This window comes from Eriocheir sinensis, chromosome 14, assembly GCF_024679095.1.
Source record: "Eriocheir sinensis breed Jianghai 21 chromosome 14, ASM2467909v1, whole genome shotgun sequence".
Classification (NCBI taxonomy): domain Eukaryota; kingdom Metazoa; phylum Arthropoda; class Malacostraca; order Decapoda; family Varunidae; genus Eriocheir; species Eriocheir sinensis.
Window position 1 is genome coordinate 9024752 of NC_066522.1, and position 12181 is coordinate 9036932.

Genomic DNA, 12181 nt, shown 5'->3' on the forward strand with positions numbered 1-12181 from the left:
GGAAAGATCAATAAAAAAGAATGAATGAGCAAGTGTGAAGGATTTGAGACAGGAGGAGGAGGTGGTGGTGGAGGAGGATGGAACGAAGGGTTAAGGGATAGAAAGAAGAAATTATCAAAGAAAGCGGTTGTGAATTGATGAAGAGGGAGGCGGAAGACCGGACAGGAGTGAATGATGATAGAAAACAGTGAAGGTATTGAAGTAATGAAACAAGGAGGGAAAAGGGGGAGATGGAGATGGGCAAAACCCGGAAAAGGGAGAGAAAAAAGGTGGATAAAGGGAGTACGAGAATAAGGAAGAAGAATAAAAAAAAGTGAGGAAGAAAAAAAAAAGAAAGATAAAAGACGAGGAAGGGCAGCGATGAGGAGCTAGGAAAAGACCGGAGATAAGGAAGAGAAAGACTAAAGATAGCGGCAGAGAGGAGAAAAAAGGAAGGTGATGACATTAGGGCTGAAGAGTTTATAGACTAGATTATAAAAGAGAGGCATGTATATTTTTTTACAGTAAAGGAGGCGGCTAAAAAGGACAAAAGCAAAGGAAACAAAAATACTCGAAGGTCCTTGTTCAGTAAAAAGTTGATAGTAAGAGACACAATGGTAAAAAGAAAAGGCAAAAAGTCATCTTACACTTCTCCTTTTAACACTTTGACCACTCTTCCGACTATCCACTTTACCACTCAGCACATCATCTCCCACTACCCCTCTCCACCACCAGCACCCTTGCCACTCTCCACGACCAGTTCAACGTACAATCATCTCCATTACCGCAGACTTTCGATACATCCAAGACAGAGAACAGCCTCAGTTTCCCCAAGTCCTCATACGCGAACCTTTACCGTGGACCAAGCGAGAAAAAGGAGACGCTAACAGTACTTTCAAGAGAGTATACGTGGGTCAGTGTCTCACTAAATGTCCCTTTTCCCTTAATGGCGATTGGCAGGGCCCTTGAACTGTATGGGACGCCGCTTACTTGTGAACGACTTTCTGAAGAGGGGTCTAAAAGAGTTCGGGAGAGAAGAAAGGAAAAGGACATCAAGGAAAATGGGTAAAGAGAAGCAACGTGAAAGGAGGAAATAAATGAGAATGGGGAGAGAGAGAGAGAGGGAAGAAAAGCAATTTGAAGGACGAAGAGTGAAGGCAGCCGTTAAGGAGGACATGAAGAGAGGAAAGAAGTGAAGAGGAGGAACCAAGAACGAGGAGGAAAGGCACGTAAGAAGAAGAAGAAGAAGAAGAAGAAGAAGAAGAAGAAGAAGAAGAAGAAGAAGAAGAAGAAGAAGAAGAAGAAGAAGAAGAAGAAGAAGAAGAAGAAGAAGAAGAAGAAGAAGAAGAAGAAGAAGAAGAAGAAGAAGAAGAAGAAGAAGAAGAAGAAGAAGAAGAAGAAGAAGAAGAAGAAGAAGAAGAAGAAGAAGAAGAAGAAGAAGAAGAAGAAGAAGAAGAAGAAGAAGAAGAAGAAGAAGAAGAAGAAGAAGAAGAAGAAGAAGAAGAAGAAGAAGAAGAAGAAGAAGAAGAAGAAGAAGAAGAAGAAGAAGAAGAAGAAGAAGAAGAAGAAGAAGAAGAAGAAGAAGAAGAAGAAGAAGAAGAAGAAGAAGAAGAAGAAGAAGAAGAAGAAGAAGAAGAAGAAGAAGAAGAAGAAGAAGAAGAAGAAGAAGAAGAAGAAGAAGAAGAAGAAGAAGAAGAAGAAGAAGAAGAAGAAGAAGAAGAAGAAGAAGAAGAAGAAGAAGAAGAAGAAGAAGAAGAAGAAGAAGAAGAAGAAGAAGAAGAAGAAGAAGAAGAAGAAGAAGAAGAAGAAGAAGAAGAAGAAGAAGAAGAAGAAGAAGAAGAAGAAGAAGAAGAAGAAGAAGAAGAAGAAGAAGAAGAAGAAGAAGAAGAAGAAGAAGAAGAAGAAGAAGAAGAAGAAGAAGAAGAAGAAGAAGAAGAAGAAGAAGAAGAAGAAGAAGAAGAAGAAGAAGAAGAAGAAGAAGAAGAAGAAGAAGAAGAAGAAGAAGAAGAAGAAGAAGAAGAAGAAGAAGAAGAAGAAGAAGAAGAAGAAGAAGAAGAAGAAGAAGAAGAAGAAGAAGAAGAAGAAGAAGAAGAAGAAGAAGAAGAAGAAGAAGAAGAAGAAGAAGAAGAAGAAGAAGAAGAAGAAGAAGAAGAAGAAGAAGAAGAAGAAGAAGAAGAAGAAGAAGAAGAAGAAGAAGAAGAAGAAGAAGAAGAAGAAGAAGAAGAAGAAGAAGAAGAAGAAGAAGAAGAAGAAGAAGAAGAAGAAGAAGAAGAAGAAGAAGAAGAAGAAGAAGAAGAAGAAGAAGAAGAAGAAGAAGAAGAAGAAGAAGAAGAAGAAGAAGAAGAAGAAGAAGAAGAAGAAGAAGAAGAAGAAGAAGAAGAAGAAGAAGAAGAAGAAGAAGAAGAAGAAGAAGAAGAAGAAGAAGAAGAAGAAGAAGAAGAAGAAGAAGAAGAAGAAGAAGAAGAAGAAGAAGAAGAAGAAGAAGAAGAAGAAGAAGAAGAAGAAGAAGAAGAAGAAGAAGAAGAAGAAGAAGAAGAAGAAGAAGAAGAAGAAGAAGAAGAAGAAGAAGAAGAAGAAGAAGAAGAAGAAGAAGAAGAAGAAGAAGAAGAAGAAGAAGAAGAAGAAGAAGAAGAAGAAGAAGAAGAAGAAGAAGAAGAAGAAGAAGAAGAAGAAGAAGAAGAAGAAGAAGAAAATGAAGAACAAAAAAGAAACGGAGAAAACCCTCGAAAACAAGGCAAAGAAAGAAGGTCGATGAAAGGAAAAATATCGTAAAAGTGAATGTGTTGAGTTAGGGAAGAAATCTCGTCATGCTTGGGCAAAAGTTGGCGAGAGGCGCGAGGGGATGACCCAGTACGAGCTGTATTGGGTAAGTTCAGGGCAGTTTCTCCATGGGCGTTGAAGGGTATAGAAAAATGCAGTTTTATATAGGGTAAACGATATACTGGTTCGAATGGCTGACGTCACGCCCGTTTTAACGAAAGATTACAGAAAGACAGGATAATTACAGGCCCATTTTCTCTTACGTCAGATGTATGTAGGATATTAAAGAGCTACTAGGACAAAATTGAGAGTTACCTAGAAAGTCATTTGCTGAGAAGATATTAAGAACACTGTTTCCGAAATAAGAGCTCCTGCCTGCCAAGCGTAGTGACGAAGTATAAAAACCTATCTCAGTTTACGAAGTAGTTGTGGCAAAGTATCGGTGTATCGGTATCGGTTCACTAATGAGTTACGGTTTTGGTTTCGTTATCGATATAAATAATAGCATCAGCACAACCCTAATAAAACCTTCAAGATGATTTGCGTTAAATTTTTATAAAGTGATGACATCATACACGATGCTGGGCTGTATCGTATCACTACTATCCCAACCACTCCTCCACCTCCTCCTCTTCCTCCTCCTCTTCTCCAGCACCATTGGGAGGGTCACAATCCCACGCTCGTAACTCTTCCATATGACAAAATATCGACGAAACTTTCTCGAACCGGTGTGTGTGTGTGTGTGTGTGTGTGTGTTTTCCTATTCCTCGTGTTTACCCGTCGTATCCTTTCCTCACACACACACACACACACACACACACACACACACACACACACACACACACACACACACACACACACATACACACACACACACACACATGCAATAGTACCAAACATAACCCTAACTTGCCTGTCCAATATCTATCGTCCCCGCTTTTTCCTCTCCACTTCTTTCTTGTCTTCCTATTCCTCCTCCTCCTCCTCCTCCTCCTCTTGCTATAATTATTTCTCCTCCTCCGTACCTTCTAAGAGAACTGCTAACTTCCATCCATTCTTGATTTTATTTCCCAAACTTTTTCTCCTTTCCCCATTCGACCCTTTCTTACTTTTTTCCCAACACCCTTCTCGCTCTTTATTCTATTATTTCAACGCTTCGTCCTCTCTTTTGACATATATTTCTGTTTATTTTAACTGTGTATCGTTTGGCCTCTCTCTCTCTCTCTCTCTCTCTCTCTCTCTCTCTCTCTCTCTCTCTCACACTAACAATTAGATTAAATCATTAAGTTTTGCAGCCTCGTACTAAGCAAACAGCCTTTACGTTGCCTGATTTTCCACGCATACATGTTTCCTCCTCACAGGGCCATTTAACCTTTGTGATAAAATCTTCGGGTTGAATCGGAATGTCTTCGAGAGTAAAGGACTGTGAAATAGTCTGTCAAAAGAGGTGCGAGGAAAAGGTAGTGGGAGGGAGAGGGAGGGGAAGGGTGAGAGGGACAAAAAAAGAGGAAGAGAAAAATAGAGGGAGAGAGAAACAGAGGTAGAGGAGGTGACAGGGGTGGTATTGGACAGAAGAATGAAGAGAAAGGATGAACGAAAAGAAAACGTTATTGGAGGATGAAGGAAAGAATGGAGTAAGAAAAGAAGTGCACGTGTGAAGAATAGAATGAGCAGGGAGATGCTATTGAAGTTAGTGGTAAAAAGGAGGCGGAGGAGGAGGAGGAGAAGAAAGTGGAGGAGGAGGAGGAGGAGGAGGAGGAGGAGGAGGAGGGTGAAGAGGGGAAAGAGGTACCTTTTATCGGGAATATGGATAATGACGAACAAGCCCAGAGTAAATCTATGAATGTCTCAGGCTAAATATACACGGAAAAAAGTCTATATTAAGTAAAAGAGTATAAGCACCTAACTGAATCATTAAAAAAATGTAACTGTGTGTGTGTGTGTGTGTGTGTGTGTGTGTGTGTGTGTGTGTGTGTGTGTGTGTGTGTGTGTGTGTTTGTGTTAAATGGAAACACTATACGTATTTTTCTTCTTCATAAAAGACAAATACAAAATGACAATGAGTTCGTAAAACTAACTTGTATAACCATATATTTTATGGAAATGGAAGTGGACACTCAAATTTTAGGATCAAGAGTTAGAGAAGCCAATGTCAAAAAACGGCTTTTTTGAGATAAGCCAACCACTGAACTGGAAATTTCCGTTTCTATCAATGCTATAAAGGCCATTGTCAACGGAGCGTTAGGAAACCTGGTCTCTTAACTAGCCTTCTAGCTCTTGGCCCTAGAATTTAATTCCATAATGATCAATATAAGAAAAGGCACAAAACCTGTGATGGTGTTACGTGCCACCAACACACCTGAGTCGTGAATGGCTCACCTTTACAAGCCCTGGACACACGAGCACCGCGAGCAACGTACCTAAAAAAAGAAAAGATTTCTACATTAATACGCGTCACCTAAAGTTGTGAAGGTAAAGGGAAGATAAATAAGTTTTACGCGTCACAAAAACTGTTGAAGGCACTGGGTGAACAATGTTGAAAAATAATGTTCCTATAATGCATTTGTTTCAGACATTAAAAATTGCCAGTGTAACGTTCTATATTTATGCTGTGAGAGTACCTCTAAATTTATATTCTTGTGAAAAACAGACTTTGCTGCTGAAATACTTGATTTATACCTGCCATATAACACGATTATTGTAAAAAAGGACAAAATTTAACTATGGAATCGAGAAAAATATAAAAAGTGCTTTCTATCAAATTTCTAGCAACAAACCTTGCCTATTATCACTCCTGAAACAAAACGGAATACAGAATCTCTCTCAAACGAAACAGAATAAAATCTTATGAATACAGTTCACGAGTGAGCTGAACAACATTCAAGACAAAGAAATTAAATACAGGAAAGATACATGAAAAAGTTGAAGTATAATTTGACCTTTTGTTAAACATTCAAATAACACACACAAAAAAAAATGTAAATTGAAAAAAGTAGGTATAATATACCTACAGGGAAAGACGAAATCAAACCCCCAAAATAAAAATAAAGCAAAATGAATAAATTTATCATCTGAAAGAAAAGTCATATATATATATAAGTAGTTCAGTATAATAATAATAATAATAATAATAATAATAATAATAATAATAATAATAATAATAATAATAATAATAATAATAATAATAATAATAATAATAATAATAATAATAATTCTAAAAAAAAAATAATGATAGCAATAATAACAAAAACATCAGAAACAATAGTTTAGTTATAAGTAAACAGATTACTATGAAGGGAGCGAGCGCGCGCGCGCACGCATGCACGCACGCACGCACGCACGCGCACACACACACACACACACACACACACACACACACACACACACACACACACACACAAACAATATATTACTGCACACTCCTGTAATCAACACGTCGTAAGTACATATTAGGCAGGGCATACCTGTAAACTTCTCTTTCTCGGCATAACGAGCATATTATTCATTATCGTGGTAATTCATTATTAAAGGCGAGTAGCGCATGACAGCTTGCCTCGTTTGTTAAAGAAGTTGAATTGAGTTATAATTACATTTCAGAGAATATTATGATTAATAAGGAGATGCTCGTGAGGAAAATAATATTTATTGCATCATGTTATATGGATCATTCTCTCTCTCTCTCTCTCTCTCTCTCGCTCGCTAGCCGTGTCATTTTTTTGTGAAAGAAAGCAATTAAGGGAAAATATATCATAGGTAGAATCGTGCATGGGATAGCACTTTTTTCTCTATACGATTTTCTTCCAACCAATCACTTATAAAGGTCTTTTAATTCTCCTTACAGTTTCCTTTTCCTTCTATTTCTTGCACAAACAAATTTCCTTTTTGTCATCCATCTTTTTCTACATTTCCTTTTCCATTTGCCTCAAACACGCATACTTTTTTCACATTCCCGCTTACTGTACTCTCCTATCTCTTCCTTTTCCTTCTATTCTACATGGTGATGGCGATAATACTAAAAAATGTCAATAGCCTTTTTCCGCATTCACTAAAAAAAGGTGCACTTAGACCAGCACCACCACTACCACCGCCACACTACCACCACCACCACCACAATACCGGCATATCCCGCACATCGGAATTCGAAGCACCAGCACCGACACTAATGGCGACAAATTCCCTTCCGACCCAAGTAATGAAGGCGGAGAGGCATCACGTGTGAGGCGGATATTAGAATTAGGAGGGAAACACATGGGGGCAAAATGAAATGCGCTACACCCACGGTCCTCTCTGTTTACCATATTTAATGATGTAACAAATATCTTGTGTCTCTTTGCACATTGAGTTGTCCTATGACTTTTATGTGGTAGGTTTTTCCTCTCTTCAATGTTTTGTTATTCTTCTCTGCACGGAACTGAGCGATACTATCCATGTGGAGACCAACCAAACGTATATGCTTCCCTCTTTGGTGATGGGGATTTATGGCTAACAGTTACGCCAGGTAAACATTACTCGCCTTAGCCGCTGTCAAATGCACACGCCTCACTCTGTGTTCCCTGTCTCTCAACAGTCTCAAGTTAATAGTTTCAGTAGCTTAGCGTATAGTGCAGGGCTACTCAACTGGCGGCCCGCGGCTCGAATCCGGACCTTCTGAGTGTTGTAGCTGAACCCCAGGCTCCAGGAGTAGAAAATATAATTAAATAACATGAATGTCCTGGCGATGAATTCTTGCAAGTGTATTGCCTCGACTAACTATAGGCCCTACAGTAAATCGAGGAAATACACTTGCAAGAATCCATCACCAGGACATTCATGCTATTTAATTATATTTTGTACCCTGAAGTCCAGTTACAGTATTTATCCGAACCTTTGCATACATTTGAAGTCGCCAAACTGGACCTTTGCTCATAATAGTTGAGTATCCCTGGTACAGAGGGAGAGAATATGTTCCCGTAGGTCTTCTTAGGAGATTAAGTAGAGAACCACCTAAAATTTACCTTAGTCAGGCATTGTCAGGTAGATGTACATCGATCACTTAAACATACAAGCACGTGCATGCGATGAACTCAAAGGATCAAGAAATAAAATAAGATATGATCATCCTTAGTAATAGTGCTAATTAGTAGTAGGAACCCTCACAATAATCAATAAATATTAAGTTAAAGATAATTAAAAAGTGGAAAGCTGGCATTAATGCAAACCGACTATCATCAGAAAATAATTTACCAAGTGCCGAGTACAAACAAAAACACTGAAAAAAAGAGGAAAGAAGAAAACATCAAGAAAAGACATTTCGAGCATTATAACTTGCAGGACTTCACTCAATAAAAAATAAATAGTAAACAAAAAATATTAGTAACAAGTTTAGATCAGATGAAGAAAAAAAGATGCTTACGAGCCATTTTGCTTCCTTAAGAGTGGAGTATTTTACAGTGGTGGTGGTTATACGGTAGAGGCCATGCCGTGTGTGTGTGTGTGTGTGTGTGTGTGTGTGTGTGTGTGTGTGTGTTCTTGTTTGCTTTCCTATCTATCACATTCAATTCTGCATATTAAATCTTTGTTGAATAATTTTCTTTCTAAATTACAATAACTCATCTGGTCTCTCTCTCTCTCAAAACACAGGCCCACTATTAAAATACAACACAAAGGCCCAATATCAAAATACCGCATTGGAAGCTTTTTCCATTATGCTACATCTATCTCGGAAAATCTCATTACTTTTGTTTATACCCTTAATCTTTTCGAGAACGCTTCAAAAGCAATAGTTATTTTCTGCAGTGATTCTTGAAATAAAACATGAAAGCCGGAACTTTTTTTTTTTTAATCATGAACGAAAGTATTTTCCTTATTTCATATCAAAAGGATAGGATTCTGTTTCCTCTACATATGAGTTTTGTCAAGATCCTAATATTTTTCCACAGTATGTCTAACGTATTTGTTGATCGTCCAAGGACCTTCATATCCCGATCTTTCCAAACAACGCCCACCAAACCAATATTCGTTATTACCACCGATAATACGTTTTGTTAACATCGAAATCAACTTTTCCTTTCGTCACTTCAAAAATCTTTCTACCAATCTTTAATTCCGAACCTTCCTGGTAAACAATAACTTCCCAAACTTCCTTACAACCTCAGTAACACTTCGAGGAACAGCGTGTCACCTTTACGTCTTACATCAACCAATACCTTTTTCTTCAACGAGCATTTTCATTCCTTCTGTTGATGTCTTAATATTCCCAAGACCATCAGCCTTCTTATAAGCCTCCTATGAACGTTCCTCGTTCTCTTCTTCCTATATATAATATTCTCTTTCACCAAGAAAATCATTTACGTCGTTTTTCTTTCGTAATCTTACATAACGTTTTTTTTCCTTTCGTTTCATTTCGATTTGTTACATATTTCCTCTTCTTTCTGTTCACCTAAATTTCATACCCTTCCCTTCCAACCCTCTTTTTCTACCCATAACATACCATCCTATTCCCCTCTCTTCCTTGCTCTTCCTCTTCCTTCCTCTTCCTTTTCATTTCCTTCCCTTCCAATACTTCTAAACTCATCTCTCTATCTTCTTTCCTCTTCCTTTTCATTTCCTTCCCCTCCAATACACGCATCTCTCTATCTTCCTTCCTCTTCCCCCAATTTAATCCTCTTCCCTCTCTTTCACTTCACCCCTCCTCCTCCTCCTCCTCCTCCTCCTAGTCGTAATTTCTAGCCTCTACAACTCACACTCCCTTATGAGCCCTTTTCTCTCTCTCCTTCCTTCATCCAATCCACCCACCTCTCGTCCCCATTCATATGTCCCTAGGCACCTCTCTCTCTCTCTCTCTCTCTCTCTCTCTCTCTCTCTCTCTCTCTCTCTCTCACCGGGAAGACCTAATCTCCAGGATACGTGAATAACGGCAACACGGCAATGGAAGTAGAAAAAAAAACTAAATTACGGCCGACGCGCACAGTACTTCATCTGGCATTAGTGGTGGGGGGTGGGGGGAGAGAGAGAGAGAGAGAGAGAGAGAGAGAGAGAGAGAGAGAGAGAGAGAGAGAGAGAGAGAGAGAGAGAGAGAGAGAGAGAGAGAGAGAGAGAGAGAGAGAGAGAGAGAGAGAGAGAGAGAGAGAGAGAGAGAGAGAGAGAGAGAGAGAGAGAGAGAGAGAGAGAAACTTAGACCTTGAACTCTTTTTATAGATGGAAATACAGACACCAAGAAAGTAACACAGGTAAGTTTGTCATTCCCATTGTCATTGCATTTTATTATTTATTTACCTATGCTTTTTTTTGGGGGGGGAGGGAATTATCTTCATTTTTTTCTGTCGATTTGTTACTGTATTTGTAATCTAACCTGAACCGTTCCGCAAGTTCTTGCTTTGGTCGTTCCTGTTTTGCCGAAGTTACTTTTTTTCTGGATATCCGTTGCTTTTGTTATATTCTGTTTTTATTCTTTCGGTTGGGTTATTCTTGGTTACCATCGGAGTGGTTGTTCCTGTGCCACTCCATTCTCTGTTTGGTGGTTGTTTACTTCGTTCGTCCGCTCGCTCAGAGTAAAGAGCAAATGTCAGAAAAGTAAAAATCGCTAAGCTCTCTCAGCCGCCTCCCTGAGTTTTACTGTCAAACTTTCTGACAGGAGAAAAGTTGTGCTCCTCAGGGCTGGTGAATTATGGAAGAGGAGCAGGAAGAGGAGGAGGAGGAAGAGGAGGAATAAAAAATGATAAAGTGGAGGAGATGAAAGGACATGTCAGGATCCATTTCATGGGCTTGTTCACACTGAGTTCAATATTCATCTTAATAGTCCTTGTTAGTTTAAACTTGTCAAGAGTTTACGAGTTAACAGAATTTTCACCCCAACCCACCTTGACGTTACTGCAGAAAACTGCAATCATACACAAGAGACTGTTTGGTGTTCATAGCTCAAATACAGGGGTGCAAATCTGTTTTACGGTAGGCGAGGCAGAGAAAGGTTGTCACTGAGGAAATGTCCCTAATATTGTCCCTAAAACAAAACGGGAGATGCCTACTAGCATGCCATTCTTGTATTTTCTAATATTGCGTATTATTGTATTGAACATGTATTCTAAAATATCAAGTTATAAGCTTGGAACATCAATTAATTATCTAACAACTAACGCTACCAAAATTTTTAGGATGCCTTCCGGTTTCACCTCGATAATGTATATTGGAAATATGCAAATTTATACATAAATATAAGTGTCTATACGCACTTTTTTGTTACGGCCTGTTACGGCGTGGGCCGCACCAATGTCGCCCTAAAGTCGCAACAAAGCGTGCCCATGACGCTGGCGGCATCTGTTGCGGCGCGCCAAATCCGTACGGCGCCGCTCAGATTTTAAAACATTTCAAATTTTCGTGCGGTACCGTGCGGCTTGATGACGCCGCACGAAACCGTAAGCGGAGTGGTGCGGCCTCTAAACAAACCCCGCAAGAAACCGCACGGGTCCGCACGGGTCCGCGCCAAACCGTGACACGCACGGCCTTGAGCGGCTTCATGCAATCCGTGCGGGAGTGTTACGGTGTGCTGGCACGGCGTCTTGCGGCGCCCGTGCGAGAGTGTTACGACGTCTTCATACATGATTCATAAATCTTGCGGGGCCTGCGGGGTGCGTGCGATGTCCGTGCGGCGCCTTCCTAGGGGACTGTTGGGAACGTTGTCGAGTGCCGCCTGGGGAGGGAGGCGTATAAAAGGGTGCTGACAGGCATCGGTGCATCATTCGCGCTCTGACAGCCAGACGACACACTTTACCAGCCATTTTCGCTCCACTTTACCACCCAGATGCCTCGTAGGCGGACCACCCCTATGCCCACTCAGGGGCCCCAGGCAAGCCAGGATTCCCAGGACACCCAGCCTGCAGAACCGGAGGAGAGGTCTGAACCCGCGGAAGAGCTGCTCCCTGAGGTCAGCCTATCCAACATCGAGCATCAGGACATCGCAGGCCTGAGTGATACCGTGCAGCCCAAGAAACGATACCGCCTCAGTAAGAAGGAAATATCAGACTACAAGTTTACGCAAGAGCAGAAGGAGCAGATCGCCGAATTCGTCAAGGAACACCCTACTTTATACGACAAGCGGGACAAGCAATGGTCGAATCCAAGGGCGAAGGAGGAACTTTGGAGGGAACTGGCACGGGAATTCGAAAACTGTACCTTTCATCAAATACGCAAATATTTCGAGGCACGGCGAACCGACTTCGGAAAAATAGAGAAGAAGGAGAACAAGAGCGGGGCGGCAGCACGACAACGAACAACACGGGAGGAAGAAGTAATGTCAATGTGGGGATTCCTGGGCGGTCACATCAGCCACGAACCAACAATACCAAGCGAGCGGTTCTCACCTGCACCTGACGGCGCCACACCAACAATGGAAATAGGCGGAGAATCATCCAGTGGTGACATGTCGGGCCTCTCTGTAACTTCGATTCAGCGGAGGAAGCGACTGCTG

At 40.6% G+C, this 12181-nt stretch overlaps 1 protein-coding gene across 1 annotated transcript; it reads left to right on the plus strand.

The window, feature by feature from the left end:
• Nucleotides 1-1524: 1524 nt before the first annotated feature.
• On the plus strand, nt 1525-7317 carry LOC126998315 (cilia- and flagella-associated protein 251-like; the record flags this gene model as incomplete). The annotated part of the gene is made up of 2 exons (XM_050859801.1): nt 1525-2713; nt 7307-7317. Coding segments are annotated over 2 exons (1200 nt in total), but the record flags the coding sequence as incomplete, so codon positions are not given.
• Between the last annotated feature and the right edge of the window lie 4864 nt (nt 7318-12181).